The 26,320-nt window shown below is 40.6% G+C and overlaps 2 protein-coding genes across 4 annotated transcripts in view; one reads left to right on the top strand and one right to left on the bottom strand.

Moving 5' to 3' along the window:
* ACAD10 (acyl-CoA dehydrogenase family member 10) overlaps positions 1–215 on the bottom strand; it is an 85,155-nt gene extending 84,940 nt beyond the window's left edge. For 2 of the 3 annotated variants that reach the window (XM_073676323.1, XM_073676321.1), the window contains exon 1: positions 47–215. The gene's annotated coding sequence lies outside the window, so the exon portion shown is untranslated. The remainder of the gene's footprint in view (positions 1–46) is intronic. The other variant, XM_073676322.1, reaches the window with a different exon arrangement.
* A 317-nt stretch (positions 216–532) lies between these two features.
* Positions 533–26,320, top strand: part of BRAP (BRCA1 associated protein) — a 43,216-nt gene continuing 17,428 nt past the window's right edge. The window contains exons 1-9 of the mRNA XM_073676324.1: positions 533–773; positions 10,079–10,240; positions 11,456–11,621; positions 13,750–13,939; positions 14,733–14,846; positions 20,548–20,696; positions 22,257–22,332; positions 24,216–24,354; positions 25,385–25,494. Of these exons, the coding sequence (XP_073532425.1) occupies positions 695–773; positions 10,079–10,240; positions 11,456–11,621; positions 13,750–13,939; positions 14,733–14,846; positions 20,548–20,696; positions 22,257–22,332; positions 24,216–24,354; positions 25,385–25,494 (1,185 nt within the window). The 5' untranslated portion in view covers positions 533–694. The remainder of the gene's footprint in view (positions 774–10,078; positions 10,241–11,455; positions 11,622–13,749; positions 13,940–14,732; positions 14,847–20,547; positions 20,697–22,256; positions 22,333–24,215; positions 24,355–25,384; positions 25,495–26,320) is intronic.

Consider the following 26,320-nt stretch of genomic DNA (forward strand, 5'->3'; position numbering starts at 1 on the left):
TGAGGGCCCACTAGCTACAAGGAAGGAGACAGGAGCTGGGATATACCTGCCCCTATATCCCCCACGAGCAGTAACAAGGACACGGGTGACCGTGGATCTATACACGCAATGTCCCTTCTTCGTGGTAACGGTGTATCAAACTCCAGCTGAGGTTACCCAAGAGACGACATCCAGCGACCACAGAGCATGTGACTGCAGCCCCTGCTGTGATTGGCTGACAGAAGCTGCACTTCGAACACTAGATGCTAAACTGTGGCTGCCATTTTTCTGAAGCACTCAGTATCCGAATTCGTCAGACTACCTAGAACTTTATGCTCTATACAGGATTGAAGTCTAGTTAGCTTGTGCTGATTCACATGGAGTAATAAAACCGTGGCGTAAATAACTCCGAACACGTCAGTGCACAGGCAATAAACCGATATAGCGCATTTAGCATGATCGCGTGATCGGTGTCCAGAAAGTGGGGCTTGACATTCCCTCACTAAACATCGCCACCTTGGAGATTTAAATAGTGACTGTAAGTGACCAATGAAATCCCAGAGATGTGATCACGTGGTTAGAGTACCCGGAAGTTGGGTTTTATTGACAACGTCTGGCAGTTGTTGTGCGGCTGGTTCTTCTCCTCCTTCTCCCGGTCACGGCTCTTGTGGAAGTGACCCCTCCCGTTAGTGTGTGTCTCCTGCTGCCCAAACATATGAGTGTTTCACTGGTTGTCGTCCGGCTGGAGCTTGCGGACCACTCTCCTGTACCAGCGGGCTTCCAATACCGTGCTGGTAAGTAGTGAGGCCACCAGTCCCCACAGGTCTGTACTGCACTCCGCTGGGACGTTTATACAGAGTTCTATCAATATATCATAAACGGACTTCCCAGAACTTAGGTCCAAAAATAATGACAAGTCATCTGTCCATTGGTTCATAGCTAGATCCCCCCATTACTGATCCGTCATCATCCATCCATCCATTGGTTAATAGCTGGATCCCCACATTATTGATCCGTCATCATACATCTGTCCATTGGTTCATAGCTAGATCCCCCCCATTACTGATCCGTCATCATCCATCCATCGGTTAATAGCTGGATCCCCACATTATTGATCCGTCATCATCCGTCCATCCATTGGTTAATAGCTGAATCCCCACATTACTGATCCGTCATCATACATCTGTCCATTGGTTCATAGCTGGATCTCCACATTACTGATCTGTCATCATCCATCCATCGGTTAATAACTGGATCCCCCCATTACTGATCTGTCATCATACATCCATCCATTTATTAATAGCTGGATCTCCCCATTACTGATCCGTCATCATACATCCGTCTATTGGTTCATAGCTGGATCCCCACATTACTGATCCGTCATCATACATCCATCTATTGGTTCATAGCTGTATCCCCACATTACTGATCCGTCATCATACATCCATCCATTGGTTAATAGCTGAATCCCCACATTACTGATCCGTCATCATACATCTGTCCATTGGTTCATAGCTGGATCTCCACATTACTGATCTGTCATCATCCATCCATCGGTTAATAACTGGATCCCCCCATTACTGATCTGTCATCATACATCCATCCATTTATTAATAGCTGGATCTCCCCATTACTGATCTGTCATCATACATCCGTCTATTGGTTAATAGCTTGATCCCCACATTACTGATCCTTCATCATACATCCATCCATTGGTTCATAGCTGGATCCCCCATTACTGATCCATCATCATACATCTGTCCATTGGTAATAGCTGGATCCCCACATTACTGATCCATCATCATCCATCTATCCGTTAATAGCTGGATCCCCCCATTACTGATTCGTCATCATACATCCATCGGTTAACAGCTGGATCCCTCCATTACTGATCCGTCATCATCCATCCATTGATTAATAGCTGGATTCCCCCCATTACTGATCCTTCATCATACGTCTACATTTGTGAATAGCTGGATCTCCCCCCCCATTACTGATCCATCAGTTTCATAAATGTTTACAAAAATGTATCCATTGATGGTATCAGCCCATCAGCACGGCCTGGATGGGCACAGACTGTGGTAAACCACGCGTGAAGGGCAATGACAGGGAACTTAAAATCATTTCTTCTCCTCCTGGGATTCTCAGATGGCTTCTGACTTGAGCAGATCTGTTGGAGGTATATAGTGGTAGGTATATAGGGGTCTTGTAAATATCAGCGACTTCACATTACATTTTCGCCTTCATAATATACAGTATATTTATAATCCTGTCCCCTATCCCATAAACAAAGTGCTCTCTATATATACTCTATATAGTAGCTGCAGTTCCCGCAATCTGCTCCTCATAAAGGCTTTTTTCAATGAATGCTATTTCCTAGTAAAGACATTGAGTCACATACTGTTCCAGTGCTTACAATTGTCACTTGCACACACATTAGAAGGGCAGAGCTCAGGGCAGTTTACTTCTCTGCTTCAAGTGCCCAAATGTCCTCCAGCAGCATTGGAGGGTAAATGGAAGGAATCTCTATTCTGGTAACTCATTTCCCTGAAAGATTATTTCAGAATTGTTTATAAAAACTCAGACATCACCTTTGATCTTGAACCTGGTTTAAAATGTGGGTAAATTATATCACAGACTTTAGTGCTGGACTCACATTTTTGTTATGAGACTGTTATATTGACAGCCATCCTTTGGATCTGACTTCAAGCACCCCTGCTAGTTAGGTGAATGAAGAAGCTATGACACTCCAGTGATGCCATCTTTTATTCTTGAAAATCCTTTTAAAACGTATTTGCAAGAGCGTAAAAATATCATGAATGATACATTTTTATTAATGATGCATTGTAGCTTTTATAGAGCAGGCTGTTAGTAAAAAAAAAAAAAAAAAAGGTGGATTTTTATTTATATTTTTTTATATCATTACCACCAGGACAGAATAAAACGATCTATTTTTTTCTAAAGCACATGCAAGGACTTTTAAGGGTTCTTGACACCTTTGACATGAAAAATAATTTTTTACTTATGGTTGGGGTTACCGTTTAGTTAGTATCATTGCATTGTTTCTTTCTGCAGTCTTCATTCTTTCATTACCAGATCCCTTGATATGCTGTTTGCAACCTGTTCAAAGTTTCAGATTTATCTCTCTTAGGAGTGTCTCTCCCAGTACCGTACTCCCAATCTATATATTGTACCCTTCACTTATTTCTTCTTCATGTTCTTTACTCCTTATTTGTAGCCTGATTTCTCTGCCCTCCCTGAGACTTCAAATACTTAATCCCCTCTCCACTCCTGAGTTGTGTACACATCCTTCCTCCTGCTTGCCCTAAGGCTACATATCAATTTTGCAAAAACACTGGGCTAGATAAAAGACTTGCTGACACTCTGCATCAGCAAAATGTCAGAAGTTTTTTTTTTTTTTTAATGAAGACTATTCATGAAGTTGTTTAACTTTTGCATTTAAGAAGTAAATATACAATATTTTTCTGTGTGAAGGTGTACAAATTTTTAGTCATCAAATTTTCCCTGCAAGGAGAGAGGATTTTTTAACCCCTAGAGTCCATTGATAAACTACAAGTAAATATTAACCTGCGGTCATGTCTGCTCTGGGTGTTTGTACGGATAATAACATGTTGTTTATAGAGTGTCTGGATATGTATTGAATCCTCTAAAAAATAACTACCACTTTGAGAGCAACACAGATGTTTCACTATTTATTTTTTTTGTTTGTTTGTTTTTAGAAACTTTTTCATGTTTTTCAAATTGTTTGCAAAAATTAATGCAGCGATAAATATAGATCTGAACATACTGAATTGTGAACTTGAAATAGTTTACTAGTATTAGTTTGTTCACATCTTATGGTCATTGCCATTTGTTTGCCACAATTTTCCAAAATAACCTTAGGGTGCCTATACATCCTACATGTCTGCTGGACCATAGGTACAGGGGAGTTGGAACTGTTCCCTGAAATCTGCCAACTGGGTTACATATCAGATGGTTGGTTAATCTTGCTGAAATCAGTGGGCTCATTGGAAGAATTGGGTATCTTGAATTTCAACATGCCTGATCCTTTGTCCTTACAGAAAGGTAAATTGCCACCAGTAATATCTGGTAGCATCTTATTCCCCTCTCTCAGAAAAGGCGAACATATAGGTAAGTGTCGGCAGGGTGTTGGGTTTCAGATCCCCAGCCATACGATATTGATATCCTATCCTAAGGATAGGTCATCCGTATCATTGCTGTGGAAAACCCCTTTAAGATTACGTTTGTTGCTATGATTGATTCCTTAAAAGTGAATAGCCTTCTTCTGCACAATTGCATTTATAACTGTGTAAATACAGTGCACTATTTATCTTGTACTGATCCTGAGTTACCTCTGGTAAAACAGACCAAATATACAGTACATTCAAGGTTCCACAGACTTCAGAGCTGAAATCTCCCAGCATTCTTTAAGGCCCCCATACACATTAGACTAATGTCAGACAAATGCTTTGATATCAAGGGGTTCGGTCAATGGGTCTAGTGTGTATGAACACGCCGGCCGACTGATGGTCGGAAGAGATGCCGATCGGCTATGTTTGACTTAATACTGCTGATCGCATTGTTCTGGAGATAAGCCGCCAGCCAACATGTCATCTGCCATCTTACTCATAGAAAAGAGGAGCGTTCAGCTCCTTTGTATGGGCGAGTCAGCTGAGAAGGCTGTCGGCCGAACCATCGTTCAGCCAACAGTTACCTAATGTGTATGGCCAATTTTACTAACTCTTGCTCAGGTGATTTTGAGAAAGTCTGGCACTATACAATAATTTTATCACCTGCCTTCATGGGAAACTGTAAATGCATTAAAGTACAGGCTATAACTCTAATTCAATACAAGATAAATATCAATGAGGGGATTTATCAAAACTAGTGTAAGGATCAACAAATGGAGCTCTTCCCCATATTGTCTTTCATTTTAAAAAGGCCTTGGAAAAATCAGTGGGAATCTTGTTCCTGTAGGCCTCTTTTGCACTTGTTACATTTATTTTTGTATACTATATGAAGTTACTATAATAAAGTTACATTTTTTATGATGCTGCCTAATGTATGCAGCAGTTATTCTTCAAGCGGGATACTGTGCTACATGTTTGATATTTTAGCTCATTCATAGATCATTCTCATCACAGCTATTACATCCCCATATTTACGTCGTTGGAGCACTTGTTAGAAATCATTAGCTACACAAAAATACGTAGTGTTAAAGCAGATCTGCCGCTAAGAGATCTATATAATAATGTAGTTTGTAATGTGAAATCGGGTAACAAATCTACTTTGACACTGTTAAAGGGATTATAGACAAATACTACTCAATTTACATATCAATGTTCTACCTCAGACGATCTGACATTGAGAGGACCACCAGTTGCTTCCTGTTCAGGGAAAATATATACGGTAAATAAAAAAAAAAAAATTATATATACAGGGTGATCCAAAAGTAGGTGGACAGAGTGTAATAAGGTTATGAAGGGGGAGATTTATCAAACATGGTGTAAAGTGAAACTGGCTCAGTTGCCCTTAGCAACCAATCAGATTTCACTTTTCATTACACACAGACTCTTTGGAAAATGAAAGGTGGAATCTGATTGGTTGCTAAGGGCAACTGCTCCAGTTTCATAGATCTAGTTTTCACAGATAGATCTCCCCCAAATCTGTTTTCTTTTCAGATAATTCAGATAACACATAATGGCAAATAATTTAAATACAGATCAAAGAAAATGGATTTTAACAGAGTACTGGAAATATCAAAATGCTGAAACCGTTAGAGCAAATTGGGTTGAAACATTTGGTACTCAAGCTCCAGAGACCAACCATTTACTTCATTCGTGACAAATTCAATGCCACTGGCTCAATCCTTAATGCTCCAAAAACTGGTCGACCCAAAACAGTCTGTACAGAAGATAATAAACAACTTGTTGCTGAAACATTTGTTCAGAGTCCAAAAAAGTCCACCAGAAGAGCCTCTTTGGAATTGGGAATTTCACGAGCTTCTATCATGCGAATCCTGAAATCTATTGGGTGGAAAGCTTATCGTCTATGTCTAATTCATGGTTTATTGGAGGGTGATCCAGACAGGCGGCTGCAATTTAGTGTTTGATAAATCTCCCCCTTCATAACCTTATTACACTTTCTGTCGACTTACTTTTGGACCACCCTGTGTGTGTGTGTGTGTATATATATATATATATATATATATATATATATATATATATATATATATATATATATATATATATATATATATATATATATATATATATATATATATATATAACGTCAGTCAATAAGTAATGTCTCCTATTTTTTTTCTCCTTTTAATTGGCAAGAAATTCAAATGCAATTATATAGGTTGAAAACCACAACATTAATGATTAATTTGTCACTTTTCAATATAATCTCCATCCATTTCCACAGTCTTGATCCACCGTTTAACAAGGGCATGTATTCCAGCATGGTAAAAAGCATTCTTGGGACCCACCGTGCACAAACTTTTCTGTATCCCAGTTGTCCAATAATTTTCATCACACTGCCTTTACTGAGGCAGATAATGCCACACAATTCATCTGCAGTCACCCCGCGGTCACCACGAATGATGTCATCGACTCGCTGAATGTTGCTTGGAGTCACTGCGGTTACTGGCCTGCCACTCCGCATTTTGTCAGCCAACGGTGATGGCCCTTCAGCTGTGTTACAGCGACGAACCCATCGTCTAACAGTACTGACATCCACTGTTGCATCACCGTACACATTTTTCAGTCTCTCATTAATTCGAATGGGCGTTTCACCTTCTGCATGCAAGAATTCAATCACAGAACGTTGTCTAATACGAACATCGATGTCAGCCATTTTGCAAACGGATACAGTCCTGCCACCTGTTGGTGCAGGAAGTTGCAATTGCTGTGGATTGGAGAAGAAGGTTTGAGGAATTGTGCCAAATTCGAATATTTAACATAACTACCTTATTTAAGGAGAAAAAAATAGGAGGCATTACTTATTGACTGACCCTCGTGTGTGTGTATATATATATATATATATAACACACACACACACACACACACTGCTCAAAAAAATGAAGGGAACACTCAAATAACATATCCTAGATCTGAATGAATGAAATATTCTCATTGAATACTTTGTTCTGTACAAAGTTGAATGTGCTGACAACAAAATCACACAAAAATCATCGATGCAAATCAAACTTATTAACCAATGGAGGCCTGGATTTGGAATCACCCTCAAAATTAAAAATGAGCACAACCCCCATCTGTGGACGTCGGGCCCTTATACCACCCTCATGGAGTCGGTTTCTAACCGTTTGTGCAGACACATGAACATTTGTGGCCTGCTGGAGGTCATTTTGCGGGGCTCTGGCAGTGCACCTCCTGTTCCTCCTTGCACAAAGACGGAGGTAGCGGTCCTGCTGCTGGGTTGTTGCCCTCCTACGGCCCCCTCCACGTCTCCTGGTGTACTGGCCTGTCTCCTGGTAGCGCCTCCAGCCTCTGGACACTACGCTGACAGACACGGCAAACCTTTTTGCCACAGCTCGCATTGACGTGCCATCCTGGATGAGCTGCACTACCTGAGCAACTTCTGTGGGTTCTAGAGTCCATCTCATGCTACCACGAGTGTGAAAACACAACCAACATTCAAAAGTGACCAAAACATCAGCCAGAAAGCATTGGTACTGAGATGTGGTCTGTGGTCCCCACCTGTCGAACCACTCCTTTATTGAGGGTGTCTTGATAATTGCCAATAATTTCCATCTATTGTCTATTCCATTTGCACAACACCATGTGAAATTGATTGTCAATCAGTGTTGCTTCCTAAGTGGACAGTTTGATTTCACAGAAGTTTGATTTACTTGGAGTTATATTCTGTTGTTTAAGTGTTCCCTTTATTTTTTTGAGCAGTGTGTGTGTGTGTGTGTGTGTGTGTGTGTATACATGCATACATACGTACAGTGGAGGAAATAAGTATTTGCAAAATGCAAATAAAATTTATCTAATGTGATTTTCTTGATTTTTTTTTTTTTTTTTTTTGGATATTCTATCTCTCAATGTTAAAATTAACCTACTCTTAAAATTATAGACTGTTCATGTCTTTGTCCGTGGGAAAACTTACACAGCAAGAGATCAAATAATTATTTCCTTCACTGTATGTCTCCACATCTTGGGGCTCAATCAGATATCAGTGATTTTTCTCATACGCAAAAGACGTTCCAAGTTTTATCAGTTTTTTCCATCATAGTTTGCTCAGATTTTCATCAGTAGTTGAGACAGGGTGCCACTAGACCAGACTAGGAGGTCTCCACTCCCCCTTTCCCTAGTGTCTGGGCTCCCTTTCCCTCTTCCCTCTGTGCTGCACTAAAGCCCCCGTCTCACATAGCGATCTCGCTATGTGTGACACTTTGCAACGATCAGGCCCCTGCTGTGAGGTCGCTGATCGCTGCAAAGTGTCCTGGACCATTTTTTGGTCGTTGGCCTCCCGCTGGCCAGCACACATCGCTGTGTGTGACCAGCGGGACCAACGATCTGGCTGGTAACCATGGTAAACATCGGGTTACTAGGGGCACGCGCGCACTTAGTAAACCGTTGTTTACCATGGATACCACTCTGCTACGGTGCGCGGGAGGTTACCGTTCACCTTAGCAGAGTCGTATCCATGATAAACATCGGGTTACTAAGTGCGCGTATGCCCCCAGTAACCCGATGTTTATCATGGATACGACTCTGCTAAGGTGAACGGTAACCTCCCGCGCACCGTAGCAGAGTGGTATCCATGGTAAACGGCGGGTTACTAGGGGCACACGCGCACTTAGTAACCCGATGTTTACCATAGTTACCAGCCTGCTCCTGCTTAAGCAGCAGGCTGGTAACGGGAGCAGGACATCGTGGAACGATTCTTTCCATGATATCGCTGCTCCCCTGATCACTGGTGAGCCTGCCTGTTTGACAGCGCACCAGCGATGTATTAGCGATGCAGCAACGATCCCTGACAGGTCGTATCGTTGTCGGGATCGCTGCTGCATCGCTTAGTGTGACGGGGCCTTAAGTCTTTTCCACACTGTGTGTGACAACAGAAGACACGCCCAGTTAGTCTACAAGCAGAGATTACACATACTGCACTACAAAACAGGGCTGTGGAGTCTGTAAGCCAAACCTCCGACTCCAACTCCTCGATTTCTATGACACCGACTCCAACTCCGACTCCCTCATACATGGCTCATGTTTAAGTGATAAATTTACTGTAGCACAGATTCATCTTAGCTAAAAGTCTAGACCCTTAGATCAGGAATAGGACAGACATTTATAGGACATTTTTAACTTTCCCAAACTCTTATGAAAAAATATTCCCCACAAACTGCATTGAACTACTGTACCCAATTTATTATATATTTTAGGAGTTGGAGTCGGTCAGTTTTATACCGACTCCACCAAAATGGGCTCCGACTCCACAGCCCTGCTACAAAAGCAAAAAATGTGAATATCTCTGCAATGGAGTGATGTGGTGCATAAAGGATAAGAGTGTTAGAATTAGGGAGACTCAAGGATTTGTACAAGGTGTTTAACTCAAGCGACAGGTCATCTTTAAGGCCAAAGCTCTGCAGCAATTTATCACTTTTTTTTAGCTGATGAATTAATTTTTTTCTTTCAATGATTTGATGCAAGAGCTTACAATCTGTAAATGTGTATAAATAAATTCTCACATCAGTCTGTCACTTCACAAGACACATTTACAGATTGGCAGTGACCCTTTAGGGATACTTTGGATCAATGACAATCTGGAGAATGTGCTTTTTTTTATCAATAACCATTGCTGTGTTAGACGTCTTATGATGGCTAGCCTTGCGGCATATTTCCCTTTTATTAGGGGAGCAGTACTGTCTTTCACTGAGGAGCAAGATGTGATTTATGATTATTCATAGACAATCCAATTACTTTGAGCTGCAGAGTGCCTTGATGATTTAGCAAATTCTCAGGATGGTTTGTCCATTGCTGTATGTTTTATTGTTCTCTGTCCTTCCTGTAAACCACAACACATTAATATTTATGTTCCTGCCTAGCCACCGAGATGTCTGATGAGGAAATTAGAGAGAAGACGTTACGTACTGCAGCAGCCTCTTTGGAAGGCAAGACGCCAGTGGAAAAAACAGGGATCCTGCACCAGCACATCGGAAGAAGAGAAATGACAGACATGATAATAGAAACCATAGGCCCAAATCCAGGTGATCATCATCATGCAGACTGCTGCACTGTAATGTGGGGTTTTCCACAAATATCTTTCTTGATTTTGATGTAGGGTCTAGAAATATAAATCACTTTGTAGTGTGAATAATGTATTAGATGCGATGTCCTGACCACCAGTCACTTGACATTGCAGCCAATCAGGGGCCTCAGCAGTCAGGCCACGACGTCGTCACTGCTTGGCCAGCTGAGATTTGTAGTGCTGTGTGGAAGGTGGGTGGCACATGGGGTGGGGGAGTTCCTGTAGTAAGCATGGCTCCTTTTATTTAGGATAGCTTCCCTATGTTAAAGAAGTTGTCCAGTACTTTATATTACCCCCCCCAGTGTATCCCCCCGAGGCCCCTAAGGATTTTTGTAAATACCTTACGTTGCTGTTTCTGCCTGTGAGCGGCGCTATCCTTGGCCGCTCACAGGCATCATGTGACCCCGCGCTGATGCGGTGGCTGCTGGGTTGTGGGCGGGGGTTACCCCACCGCGTCACACCCAACATCCACCGCACGCTTTCCTAATGAATGAGGAGAGGCAGAGCGCGCGGTGGATGCAGGGTGTGACGGGGGGGGGGGGGGCGGTAACCCTGGTCACAGCCTTGCATCCATCTGGAAGACAAAGACCCCCGGCTGCTGCCAGCTCTTGTCGTGACTTCAACGGATGTCAGAGCCGGCTGCAGCCGGGGGTCATGTGATGCCTGTGGGCGACCAGTGATAGCGCCGCTCACAGGCAGTATCTGCAACGTAAGGTAATTACAAAAATCCTTAGGGGCCCCGGGAGGATACATTTGGGGGGAAATATAAAGTACTGGACAACCCCTTTAACTCCTACCCTTTAAGAGCAAAGAGATTTTTTTTTTTAGTTTTTGCTCTTTTATTCTCCTCTCCTTTTTCCAAAAGCCGTAACTTTTTTTTTCTTTCTGTTGACATAGCCTCATAAGCTTATTTTGGGTGGTTTGAGTTGTAGCTTTGGTTTACTACCGTATTTATTTTTGCCCTACAATGTACTGGAAAATGTTAAGATAAAAAAATTGATCAAGTAGTAAAAAATAAAAAAGCATTTCCGCTATTGTTTTTTTGGGTTGGTTTTTACAATATCTTACCATACAGCATCTATTTTGGGTAAAAATGGCCTAACCATGTGATTCTCCATCTCAAAAAAATTGTGTTGATGCCAATCTTGCTTAAGGTTTTTTTTTTTTTTTTTAGACGTCCAAGAGGCCTCCAGCACAGAAAAAACAGATGATCCTTCTGAAACTCCCAGTCAGACTGCTCCAGACTCTCCTTCGAAACAGCTACCTGAGCAAATCACTTTCTTCAGTGGAAATCCTTCTGTGGAAATAGTTCATGGCATAATGCATCTATACAAGACAAAGTGAGCGCGTCAATTGTAAAACTTACCTTTATTGATGTAGGCGAAGTTTAAATGTGACATCAGAGAATAGCGCTAGGGGATGAAGGAGCGCCTGGCGCTAGGGGATGAAGGAGCGCCTGGCGCTAGGGGATGAAGGAGCGCCTGGCGCTAGGGGATGAAGGAGCGCCTGGCGCTAGGGGATGAAGGAGCGCCTGGCGCTAGGGGATGAAGGAGCGCCTGGCGCTAGGGGATGAAGGAGCTCCTAGGAGGGATCAAGGGACCCTGCTGACAACTGTACAGTGCCAAATGGGAGCTTTGCTGAATAGCTTTCCAACAATGTTGCTTGAATTATTTATTTTTTTGGCCTGAGACAGACTGACCACCCTCTCCATGTTATATTTAAACATCAGATGGGATAAACAAATGCTGGTGTGAAATGGGGAAGGGAGGGGGGGGGCAAAAAAGAAACAACAATGCCTACATCTGCTAGTGCTTTTTGGGCTTTGATTTTACTCTGTTCACTGTGACTAAAAAGTGACCTATTAACTTCTACAGTTCAATAAAAGCAGAGAGAGGTTTTTTTTTCTGCTTTAAAAAAAAAGAATTTTGAAAGAAAAATTAGATTTGTGGCACGATTTTTTGAGATCCACAACTTTTTTTATCTTTCTATTGAGAACTTGGCAAATGGCTGCTGTGATGTCGACGTGACATCACCACTGCAGCAAAACGAGAGACCAGGTCAGCGGTGGAGACCAGCGCTGGACCCAGATAGGGTAAGTAAAGTGTAGTTTGTGTTTTTGTTTTGTTATTTTGTTTTTACTAACAAAATACGTATATATTAAAATGTTTTCTCAATGGGTACAACCCCTTTAACAGTTAATGACCTGTCAATATGAGATAGGTGGGGGTCCAATACTTGGCACCTCCATTAATAGGCTGAACTCTGCTGCAGCAGTGGCCGATTATAAGCAATGTACGGGACAGTACTCTGATGCCATATATATATAACCTACAAAAGACAAAAAATATATCTCATACCCTACCATCATAATATATAAATGTAAAGCAAAGTTGCATATTAAATATAGGGTACTTAGTGAACTATTTTTGATCAAAAAAAGTATACAAGCCGTCCCACCAGATATATTTTTTGTCTTTTGTAGGTTTTGCTTCTTTTTGCTAGTGTGAACATGCTCCTATTTCTTGCATGTGTACCATCTTAGACCTCAGTTCACATTGCTTGTTTTTTTGTCTTGTTTGCATTCTGTGCAAATTAAGGGTGTGGCATCCCCTTTGTTGAGCTGATTAGTATATATGTAGCTTACCACGGGCCTAGGTGGTCTGAAGTTGGGACCCGGTCCTATTTGTCTAACCTTTTATATGCATCACTTCAACTTTGATATACAGTAAGGTTTTTAATATAGACAGTGTAGGTAACGTCCCAATTTAGGGTCACCTTGTCGCTGGTGGGACGGCTTGTATACTTTTTTTGATCAAAAATAGTTCACTAAGTACCCTATATTTCATATGCAACTTTGCTTTACATTTATATATAATGATGGTAGGATATGAGATATATTTTTTGTCTTTTGTAGGTTTTGCTTCTTTTTGCTAGTGTGAACATTCTCCTATTTCTTGCATGCGTACTATCTTAGACCTCAGTTCACATTGCTTGGTTTTTTGCCATATAAATATATAAATTACTTATTGGCCTCTGCCGAGTACTGGACTTATCTCTCAATCACTGAAATTGGACATAAATAGCAGCCAATAAGCAATGTACCAAAGTATGGGGCTGTTGTGTTCTGCCCCATACACCGCTTATATCGTGCTGCTGCCGGAGCAGTTTTCAGCTTATTGTGGAGTACCTGGCGTCGATCTCCACCGATAGGTCCTCAGTTCTTAAGTCCCAGACAGCCCTTATAAATCTATGGGAAAACGTTTTTTTTTTTTTTTTGGAATTCCGAATCTTTTTATTGAACAATTTTCAAATAATAACAACAGGAAAACATTTAGTAAATTAACTAATGTAATCATATTATTGTAATAGAAGTGTAACATTGTGTACTGCTTATCATTGGTATGGAAATGCTTTGTTATCCATTTCACATTTAGCACTTTTATGCAACATGTTGTCTTTTTTTTTTAGTAAGATGACTTCATTGAAAGAAGACGTCAGACGCAGTGCAATGATCTGCATTCTTACAGTTCCAGCTACAATGACGAGTCATGATTTGATGAAGTTTGTGGCCCCATTTAATGAAGTAATTGAGCATATGAAGATAATCCGAGACTCCACCCCAAATCAGTACATGGTGCTCATAAAATTCAGTACCCAGGTACTCTTCAGTCTGCCTTCTCATTAATATGTTCCAGTAATGAATTTGCATTTATTATTATTTCTTTATTTTTAATTTATATTTATTATTATTAAATTATATATATATATATATATATATATATATATATGTATATATATATATATATATATATATATATATAGCTGTATATATATATATATATATATATATATATATATATATATATATATATATAGCTGTATATTACAGTACTCTGCAGTGCATTGTGGTACTACATGTAAAGCTACTAATGTTCTGTTTATCTTCAGTGCCTTTAATTCTAAACCATTCACATGCACATAAACCAGTATACCTTTGGACTTAGAGGTCTTCACATGTGTCTCCCCCAATCGACATGAATGTGAATACTCTCTATACAATATACATACTATTCTGCTGCCCTCACAACCAAATAGTATATGTCTATTTTTTTTCCCTTTATATATCAATATTTTTTTCTTTATTGTTAAATTCAGCATCAATTGATACTAGAATTTGCAAACTATTTGCATGTGTTGTGGACAACAAAAGACTCCTATTCCATGTGACTATTTGCCAGGTGTGGAGAAAAAAAACCTATGACAAAAGTGACTGATCTAGTGTGCTGATCTGTCAGGTGACCGCATGAGAAAAATGGAGCTAATGTTCACTTGTCATAGGAGCTTCAGGACTCCGACATCACCACCATTTGTTTATGGCCAGTGTATTCAGCTTTTTCGAATCAAAGGTGTACATGGACTAGTTTCCTAAAACCTTTCTTATGTATATTTAGACGGATGCAGACAGTTTTTACATGACGAATAACGGACGTCAGTTCAACTCTATAGAAGAAGACGTATGTCAGCTGGTCTACGTGGAAAGGGCAGAAGTTTTTAAATCTGAAGACGTGAGTAGATTTTATGTAGAGCTTGTACAGTATATATTGGTATCCACTTACAGGGGAGGTTTATATATTTTTTTTTTCCTGTTTTCTGACTTAATATGTCATTTTTCACTAAAATGGTCATGACTTAATTTACCTGTGTAAAATTGCTACATCTAACAATTGCTACTTTTTCAGGAATTTGCATAATTTTTGTTCAGTTTTGTTCAAACTACCAAAGCGGCATACAATGGCTGAGTGGCTTTCTGAGTTTTGTCTCCTGCCTTTATTTGCGATTCATTTATTAAAGAGCGTTGCAAATTACAGCATTGAGAAAATTAAGCGCATGGAAGAATGCAGATTTAATTTTACAAAGACTGGTGTTTAATAGGACAGTCTAAAAACAAAACCCTGCTGGCGTAAGATGCTAACATTTACTAAAAGGCGCAATTTGAGCTTTATTGAACATATGTAAGACCCTGACCAATGGCATTGAAAAGCCTGTTGAAAAACAAACTGCATACAAATAGTTGAGTAATGTGTAAAAATATAAATTAACTGCACATAATTTATACAGAATAAAAAGTGAAAAAGAGAGCGGCTGTGTAGTTATGATGTTAGGGAAAGGAAACATAGAACTAGGTACATTGTGCAACAGTAGTCACAGGCAAAAGTATACATGGATACACTATAAAAATAAACCACACACACTAAAAGTCCACAGTGCTCACTGAAATAAATTGGCACTGACAAAAGTAATTTTCAGTTTAAATTTACTGAATATCAACCAATGAAAATCAGACTTTGCTTCTAAATTGTATTCGATAGAGAAATAAAAAATAAATAAATAATGTAAATGGCCTGGATAAAAATGATGGTACCCTTAGAAAAGATTGTAAATAATTAGACATTAAGGGCATGTTAAACCAAGGTGTGTCCTGTAATTAGCATCACAGGTGTCTGACTTGTAATCAGTTTGCATATTTAAAGGGTGAAAAGTAGTCACTGTGCTGTTTGGCATCATGGTGTGTACCACACTGAACATAGACCAAACAAAGGGAAGGAGAGAGTTGCCTCTGGAGATTAGAAAGAAAATTATGGACAAACATGTTAAAGTTTAAAGGCTATGAGACCATCTCCAAATAATTTGACGTTCCTGTTACTACAGTTCCACATATTATTCAGATGTTTAAGGTGTATGGGACTGTAGCCAACCTCCTTAGATGTGGCCACAAGAGGAAAATTGATGACTAATTAATTGACGAGACCGATCATACAAACTGTAACCAGAGCTCAGAACAACTTCAAAAGAGATTAGACCTGAAATCCAAGGTCAACGTACATCAGTCTCAGATTGCACTGTCCTAGCCAAACTGGACTCCATGGAAGATGATCGAGGAGGAAACCACTGTTGAACACAAATCATAAAAAAGTGAGACTGGAATTTGCCAAAATGCATATTGACAAACCACAAATCTTATGGCAGAATGTCATGGAGCTTTTTGGCAAGTCACATCAGCTCTATGTTCACAGACTTAGCATATAAGGAAAAGAACATTTGTACTTACTGTGAAATATGGAGGAGGCTCTGTTATCTTCTGGGGCTCCTTTGCCGCATCTGGCACGGGGCTTCTTGACTTTGTGCAGGGTACAATGAAATCTCAAGACTATGAAGGCATTCTGGAGCAAAATGTGCTGCCCAGTGTCAGAAAGCTTGGTCTGAGTCACAGCTCATGGGTCCTCCAACAGGATAATGACGCACTACACTTGAGAAAAATATCCAAACCTACAGTCTGGAGAAGGCACTTTTGCACTTGAGACAGCTGGGGCAATTTGCCCACGTGGACTGGGCCAAAATACTTGTCGACAGGTAAAGAAGTCTCATTGAGCGTTACAGAAATTGTTTGATTGCAGTGATTGCCTTAAAAGTTTGTGCAACAAAATATTAAGTTTAGGGACCCATCATTTTTGTTCAGGCCTATTTCATTAGGGTATTTTGTTTTTTTTTACATTTTTCTGTTGAACCAATATTCAATAGCAATGTCCGATTTTCATTAGTTGATATTCAGCAAATTGAAAATGACTTTTGTCAATTTCAAGTTATTTCAATGACCATTTTGGGGTTTTTCTTAGTAGGGTACCAACAGTTTTGTCCACTTGTGTATGTACTTTGGCTGCGCTGTAAGGCTTGTCTAGCTCTGTTTCATGGCTTTAATAATGTCTTTGCCTATACAAACTCTACTTTTCCTCTCTTGCTTGCTTTTTATTTTGTATGCATTGTGTGAATGTATATTTTGTGTGTGTTATTTCTTAAAATGTACATTTTTATACAATACTCATTTATCTATTTGGGTGCAATCCCTGTTATTCAATATGCTGCTCTTGTATATATTCGGGTACCCTAATATACGCTGTAGTGGATTGTAGGTTTTCAAATGACATATTAGGTCTATGTGGAAAATCTAAAGATAAAGGTATTAACTTGCTTTCAAACACTGAGTTAAGAAATGTGATTTCATAGGCAAACTACATCCCAGATTGTTTAGTTTATCAAGGCAAACTGTGCACTATATTCTTTCTTGAGCCACATATTGATTTTTCACAGCAGAAAAAAAAATTGGAGAGAACAATTCATTTGATCAGAGCGTTATCCCCAACAGATGTATTTTGACAATCTTTTTTGTAGTACAATATATATACAGTACAGACCAAAAGTTTGGACACACCGTACAGGAACATGGTCTATTACACTTTCTGTCCACCTACTTTTGAACCACCCTGTATATATAGTACAGACCAAAAGTTTGGACACACCTTCTCATTTAAAGATTTTTCTGTATTTTCATGACTATGAAACTTGTACATTCACACTGAAGGCATCAAAACTATGAATTAACACATGTGGAATTATATACTTAACAAAAAAGTGTGAAACAACTGGAAATATGTCTTATATTCTAGGTTGTTCAAGGTAGCTTTGATGACTGCTTTGCACACTCTTGGCACTCTCTTGATGAGCTTCAAGAGGTAGTCACCGGAAATGGTCTTCCAACAATCTTGAAGGAGTTCCCAGAGATGCTTAGCACTTGTTGGCCCTTTTGCCTTGACTCTGCGGTCCAGCTCACCCCAAACCATCTCGATTGGCTTCAGGTCTGGTGACTGTGGAGGCCAGGTCATCTGGCGTAGCACCCCATCACCCTCCTTCTTGATCAAATAGCCCTTACACAGCCTGGAGGTGTGTTTGGGGTCATTTTCCTGTTAAAAAATAAATGATGGCCCAACTAAACGCAAACCGGATGGAATAGCATGCCGCTGCAAGATGCTGTGGTAGCCATGTTGGTTCAGTATGCCTTCAATTTTGAATAAATCCCCAACAGTGTCACCAGAAAAGCACCCCCACACCATCACACCTCCTCCTCCATGCTTCGCGGTGGGAACCAGGCATGTAGAGTCCATCCGTTCACCTTTTCTGCGTCACACAAAGACACGGTGGTTGGAACCAAAGATCTCAAATTTGGACTCATCAGACCAAAGCACAGATTTCCACTGGTCTAATGTCCATTCCTTGTGTTCTTTAGCCCAAACAAGTCTCTTCTGCTTGTTGCCTGTCCTTAGCTGTGGTTTCCTAGCAGCTATTTTACCATGAAGGCCTGCTGCACAAAGTCTCCTCTTAACAGTTGTTGAAGAGATGTGTCTGCTGCTAGAACTGTGTGGCATTGACCTGGTCTCTAATCTGAGCTGCAGTTAACCTGCGATTTCTGAGGCTGGTGACTCGGATAAACTTATCCTCAGAAGCAGAGGTGACTCTTGGTCTTCCTTTCCTGGGGCGGTCCTCATGTGAGCCAGTTTCTTTGTAGCGCTTGATGGTTTTTGCAACTGCACTTGGGGACACTTTCAAAGTTTGCCCAATTTTTCGCACTGACTGACCTTCATTTCTTAAAGTAATGATGGCCACTAGTTTTTCTTCACTTAGCTGCTTTTTTCTTGCCATAATACAAATTCTAACAGTCTATTCAGTAGGACTATCAGCTGTGTATCCACCAGACTTCTGCACAACACAACTGATGGTCCCAACCCCATTTATAAGGCAAGAAATCCCACTTATTAAACCTGACAGGGCACACCTGTGAAGTGAAAACCATTTCCGGTGACTACCTCTTGAAGCTCATCAAGAGAATGCCAAGAGTGTGCAAAGCAGTCATCAAAGCAAAAGGTGGCTACTTTGAAGAACCTAGAATATAAGACATATTTTCAGTTGTTTCACACTTGTTTGTTAAGTATATAATTCCACATGTGTTAATTCATAGTTTTGATGCCTTCAGTGTGAATGTACAATTTTCATAGTCATGAAAATACAGAAAAATCTTTAAATGAGAAGGTGTGTCCAAACTTTTGGTCTGTACTATATATACAGGGTGGTCCAAAAGTAGGTGGACAGAAAGTGTAATGGACCATGTTCCTGTAAGGTCAGACACAGCCATTACACAGTACACAGTAGGGGCACATTTATAAGATTATCTCAGCACAGGAACATTCTATTACACTTTCTGTCCACCTACTTTTGGACCACCCTGTATATATACACTGTACAAAAATAAGTTAGAAAACCACATGAGTTCTTGTAATTCATCAATACTTCTGCATGATCTAAAGCTGTCCATACATATCAACTGTTGGCTGAATGTTCTGTACATATCCCATCTTGCCCATGTATATGCTTGCTCGGCCGAGCGTCCATTATTTCTTCAGTGGGCAGGAGAGATTGGAAGCCCATTTAAACCAGCCGACCAACCGCAGCCACTAAACTGCAGATCGGCTATACAAAAGCTATTTAGTGGTCACTTAATGACTTGTTCAGACAGGCCAACCAGAAGTCTATGCACACAGAATGCCTGATACTATCATTCTGTGCACATGTGCTGTCCTTAATATGGATAGTCTATGTCCTGTCTGCAAATGGAAATGTGCTGCTGAGAATGATAATTTTGATGCCGAGTAGTTTGCTCGTTCATTAGATGAATGCAGGCATATTTATACAAGCCAGTAATCGGTGAGCAAGTGTGCTAAGGGATGCTCATCTAAATGAGCCTTGAAGGGATATTCCCATCTCCAAGATCCTATCTCAATGTGTAATGATAATTGCTATTATTATCTCCAATTACAAATGTACTTTAGCTATGTCGCTTTCCCCATGTGCTGGGCATTACAGTAGCTTGGGTATCAATGGTTACGACCACTCATATAGCGACAGTTACTTGTTAGGGGTCGTAACCATGGATATCTAAGCTGCTGCAATGCCCTGCACATTGGGCAAGCGACATATGGAATCAGAAGAACAATACTACATTTCTAATTGGAGGTATTTGCTAATAATTATTATTATTATTCCGACTACATATTGGGATAGGATCTTGGAGATGGGAATGCCCCTTTAAATCATTGCCAGCCACTTATGCCATCGGCTTAAATGGGAAAAAAAGGGAAAAAAATGGTCAGGAAGATTGATCTCTGTTATATTGGCTCCCATTAAGATTGTCAGCCAAAATCAGTGGGTTTGGATACATTTATTGGTGTTTGGATATCTTCACTATAAAGTAGCAGGACATTTGTCACGGATTAAAAACAGAACATAAGTGGTTGTGTAGATGTAAAAAATGCATGGTCTGTGGAATGATACAAGAAGACTGTATAATGGATCCATAAATATTATTTTTTGCAATGACAGGGTGCCAGTTTACCAGTGATGGACCTCACCGAGCTCCCTAAGTGTACTGTTTGCCTGGAGAGAATGGACGAATCTGTTAATGGGATCCTAACTACTCTCTGTAATCACAGCTTCCACAGCCAGTGTCTGCAGCGCTGGGAGGACACCACGTAGGTGCTTTTGGGGTTTAATCCTGTTTTATCTTTTTCTTCAAAAGGTTTGTGTCTTTAGTTGTCTCATACACTTTTAAAGATATTCTAATTTTTTATCTATTGTATATCCATATACAGCAGTTAATATCTGTGACAGTTTTGTTTTTAATACAACTATATACATGTTTAATTTCTACTTTTGATGACAGGTCTCTTCTCGTATACGCCCTCCTGACGCCTGTTATTCTCTTGCAGCGGAGGGAGAAGCCGCCGGGGAGCCGCTTGTCCAACTAGTCTTCAGTGCGGCCTTTAAACTATGTTTAACTCTGAAATGCTGCGTCGTTTTAGAGTTAAACATATTTGCCTTAAATTGTGCAACCACGGTCGGATGCATGTTGCGCGCTCCACAGGCAGCATGTATCAGCTGTCAGGCTCCCTTTAAAATTTAAATCTAAAAGGATGGCAAAATTGCTGAGTTTTACTGGCTCGCCGGCTCCCAAAAAGAGTTAAACAATAATTTCTATGTACCCAAAAATGGTGCCCACCACTTCTATACAATAGTGCAATGGCTAATTAAAAAACAGCAAAAAAAATCCTTAGCCCTGTCCCTACGATGACTTGTAGCTCTGCTCTGGTCTGTGTCGTTTGTGCCTGCTGCTCTATGCCACAATCTTGTTACGTCATCGGCACCGAGCATCAGGCGCTGACTGCTCCCCGCTCTAGCTTTGCATTCATTGCATTGGACTGTAGATACAATAGAAATCGGAACATGTCCCTGACCTTATGGTACGGCTTCCCAAATCTGAGAATATCCTGCTGGATCCAGAATGGTTGTAAGATATGCTGTTATTTTTCTACTCGCTTGCATCCCCTACCTGTGTGACTGTGAAGGGCCCAATCACTGCAGGCTGATGAATAGAGAGGACTCCTAAGTAAACGCACATAATGGAGAGGACTCTTAGCTCTCATTTAGCAGCATTATCTGTATTGCCTGTTTTCTGATGCACAGGGAGGGGATGCTGGGTTGCAAATATTAGTACAATTCTTAACCTTTTTAATAACTGTAGATTAGGATGGGTTCAGAGCTGACTGTGTTCCTTGGAGGGGTTGAAAAGGTAATCTATAACACTATTTGTGCTGCCGTACATGCAGTAGTATCGGTGTGTTTTGTTTTTTCCTTCCCTGTGTCATAATTCTGTATTCTGGCTGTGAATAACACTTTTTATTAGTTGCAGCAATGTGAGCTCTGAATCTGGGGAATTTATAAGCTGCGGACTTCCTCCGCCCACCTTTTTGGTGATTTGATTTTTTTTTTATGCACTGTAATAGCCAGAAAGCTGTCAATCAATGCTACGAAGGCAGGGGGGAGCCCGCAGCTCATGAATAGTCTAGACTCGAAGCCACATCTCTGCTCTGATACTAATAAAATGTACGATTAGCTAGAACACAATACTTTTTCACAGGAAAATGCACATCTGCCGTCGGAGTGCCTGGCACTACTGCATGCTGCCTGCTCCGACAGCCACTCTGCTAGAGCCCCTATTCCCCTATCCTACTAATGGGTCTTCAATGTTACAGATGTCCAGTGTGTAGATACTGCCAGACTCCAGAACCGGTGGAAGAAAACAAATGCTTTGAGTGTGGCGTCCAGGAAGTAAGTCCGTATTGTGAATCCCTGCACTCAACACACATGGCCTCCTTTTCTCCTGCGTGTCTTACATAGAGCACATTGAACAAATTGTTCTTGAGCCAGAAGTGATGTTTGCATAATGGAACAAAAGTGCTAATTCAATCCATAATCCCTTGTGTTTTTACTCATGCATATGTATCCGCTTATAGTGCAGAATTATGGTTAACTACTTTCCTGCTAGTTCTTTTTTCCAATAACTAGAATTAGAACATTTTCTCTATTGCATCACTCGTCCTCTTGCAGATTAAAGCAGTTTAATAGCATACATATAACAATGCATATACAGTGAAGGAAATAAGTATTTGATCCTTTGCTGTTTTTGTAAGTTTGCCCACTGACCAAGACATGAACAGTCTATAATTTTAAGGGTAGGTTAATTTTAACATTGAGAGATGGAATATCCAAAAAAAATCAAGAAAATCACATTGTATAAATTAGATAAATTTATTTGCATTTTGCAGTGAGAAATAAGTATTTGATTCCTCTGGCAAACAACACTTAATACTTGTTGGCAAGTACAGCAGTCAGATGTTTTTTGTAGTTGATGATGAGGGTTGCGCACATGTCAGGAGGAATTTTGGTTACTCCTCTTTGCAGATCATCTCTAAATCATTAAGATTTTGAGGCTGTCGCTTGGCAACTTGGAGCTTCAACTCCCTCCATAAGTTTTCTATGGGATTAAGGTCTGGAGACTCGGAGGGAAAGAGGTTGTCTCTCAGGATTTTACGGTACATGGCTCCATCCATTCTCCCATTGATGCGATGAAGTAGTCCTGTGCCCTTAGCAGAGAAACACCCCCAAAACATAATGTTTCCACCTCCATGCTTGACAGTGGGGACGGTGTTCTTTGGGTCATAGGCAGCATTTCTCTTCCTCCAAACACGGCGAGTTGAGTTAATGCCAAAGAGATAAATTTTTGTCTCATCTGACCACAGCACCTTCTCCCAATAACTCACAGAATCATCCAGGTGTTCATTGGCAACCTTCAGACAGGCCTGCACATGTGCCTTCTTGAGCAGGGGGACCTTGCGGGCACTGCAGGATTTTAAACCTTTAAGGCGTAATGTGTTACCAATGGTTTTCTTGGTGACTGTGGTCCCAGCTGTCTTGAGATCATTATCAAGTTTCCCCCCGTGTAGTTTTAGGCTGATCTCTCACTTTCCTCATGATCAAGGATCGAGGTGAGATTTTGCATGGTGCCCTAGATCGATGTCGATTGACAGTCATTTTGAATTTCTTCCATTTTCTTACTATTGCACCAATAGTTGTCTCCTTCTCACCCAGCGTCTTACTTATGGTTTTGTAGCCCATTCCAGCTTTGTGCAGGTCTATAATCTTGTCCCTGACATCCTTAGAAAGCTCTTTGGTCTAGCCCATGTTGTAGAGGTTAGAGTCTGACTGATTAATTGAGTCTGTGGACAGGGGTCTTTTATACAGGTGACTATGTAAGACAGCTGTCTTTAATGCAGGTAACGAGTTGATTAGGAGCGTCCAACTGGTCTGTAGGAGCCAGAACTCATAATGGTTTGTAGGGGATCAAATACTTATTTCTCACTTCAAGTTCAAAATGCAATTAAATTTATCTAATTTATACAATGTGATTTTCTTGATTTTTTTTATTTATTTATTTATTTTTATAATCTATTTCTTAATGTTAAAATTAACCTACCCTTAAAATTATAGACTGTTCATGTCTTTGTCAGTGGGCAAACTTACAAAAACAGCAAGGGATCAAATACTTCTTTCCTTCACTGTATCATTTTGTCAGGAAACCTTTTACTTTGCTGTTACACAGTTATTCCATATTTGAGTTGTATTACTATACTGACATGCTTTCATTCTTGCAGAACCTCTGGATCTGTTTAATTTGTGGACACATTGGCTGTGGTAGATACGTTAGCAGACATGCATATAAACATTTTGAGGAGACCCAACATACTTATGCAATGCAGTTGACCAATCATAGAGTCTGGGATTATGCTGGAGGTAAGAGTGCCAATTATTTTTAGGTTAGGCTAGCCTTAGACATGTGGTCTGGGTGGAGCAAAAATGAATATCCACCAGAAACTGGATTTAAAATAGCCATCTGGATCGGATTATTGCAATGTATGATTTCCTAAATGTTTGCAAACAGCTTGTATTCATAGAATAGGTTCTCCAAAGCCACCTACAGGAGGTAGCAAACCTAGAAGTCAATCCTGACTCTTTGAAGAGCCTTGCCACATGGCTTGAGAAATCATGCCAAACCAGTACATCCAATGTGGGCTCCCTGTCTGCATTGCAGGCTCTGGAGCTGAGTCCTGTCTTACCCGGCAGATGGTGGCTGTGTTACTCAGCCATCATCTGCCTGTAACAGCCATGGGTAGAGCTGAGCTTTGCCCATTGCTGTTAACCTGTCCAATGCTGCGGTCAATCTCTGCCAGTGGCATTTAGAGCACTAGCCCAGAGGGTGGCGCTCTGTTCTAACCGTCCATCACAACCCCCCACTCCACTCCCCCCACTGCATCGTGATCATTTGGTGCCGATGGGTTGCCATAACAACACACTCCCCCTTACCTTTCATGATGGCACTGCTAGGGCTGGGCTTCATAGCAGACCACGATTTTTGCTGTGCACACCAATACTGTGGGATTGCTGTAAATAGTATGTGATCGGCCAATCTTAGGTTCAAGTCCCCTAATAGGAGTAAAAAAAGAAATATATATATATATATATATGTATGTATGTGTGTGTGTATATGTACATGAAACATGAAGTACAGCAGGTTCGTCAAAACTATACTGGGTACTACAGATCCACCACCTATTCATTTGAACAAAAGGTGGATTTGCAGTACGTGGCTACTATAGAAATGACGGAGCTGCTGTGTTCCAGCAGCAGCTGAGAACTTACGGATGCTTAATCACCCTTAAGTAGTATGAAGTAAGTTGTTTTACAGTTATACTTTTGTATTATTTCTATTGTTTTTATTCTTTTGCAACTTTTTTATTTATTTATTTATTTTGCAAAATTTCAGATAATTATGTTCATCGATTAGTGGCAAGCAAAACAGATGGGAAAATAGTTCAGTATGAATGTGAAGGAGACACATGCCAGGATGAAAAGATCGATTCTCTGCAATTAGAGGTGGGTAGTGTAATATTGTCCCAAAATGGGGCTAATAAATTTTACACCAACAAACTTAAAAATATAGACGGTAATTTACCAAATAATATAACACCGCTGCATAAGCTAGTGATGAGCACAATGAAATGATACACACTGTTCAACAAACAAATTGCAGCACCAAGAAGGTCGATGTAGAAATCACAAGATCGGACCTCTGCTTCCACTTGATCTCACACCACCGCTCTCAAAAACTATTAAGGTGCTGAGCAAGATGGCAATGGATGGTGGAATGAAGATCTATCCTCTTTAGCGAGGAGTTCTGCTTGTGTCTTGGATGCAATAAAAACAGGATAGGTGTCTGGATACCACGTGGACAAGGCCATGAAGAGGCCTTCATGAGGGAACGGCACACCGCTCCTCATCTGGGATTAGGGTGTTAGATTGCATATTGTACAGTAGCTGTATCCCTCTAGTCTTCATTCCACGTACACTAACAGCTCATTGTTGCATTTATTTGGTGAAACCAGTGATATGGCTATTTCTCCATAATGTCCCAGGAGGTGTTTACTTAACAAAATGCCAGGCCGCATATTGTTCGTGCTACTGTGAGCCACCTGCATGGACTAAACTTGCCACCTTGGCCTGCGGCATCTGCAGACTTGTGTCCCATCTCACTCATCTGGGATGTCATTGGTTGGCGATTGCAAAGGGAGATGCCAGCAGCAGATCTTAATGATTTGAACATTTCCGACAACTATTAGTGAGGTTGTCTACTACTTTTACATTGATGGCCTATATTTAGGATAGGTCATCAATGTCTGATCGGCCGGGGTCCGACACCCGG

Source organism: Phyllobates terribilis, unplaced genomic scaffold, assembly GCF_046119375.1.
Source record: "Phyllobates terribilis strain yellow unplaced genomic scaffold, ASM4611937v1 Scaffold_1__5_contigs__length_1240528914, whole genome shotgun sequence".
Lineage (NCBI taxonomy): Eukaryota > Metazoa > Chordata > Amphibia > Anura > Dendrobatidae > Phyllobates > Phyllobates terribilis.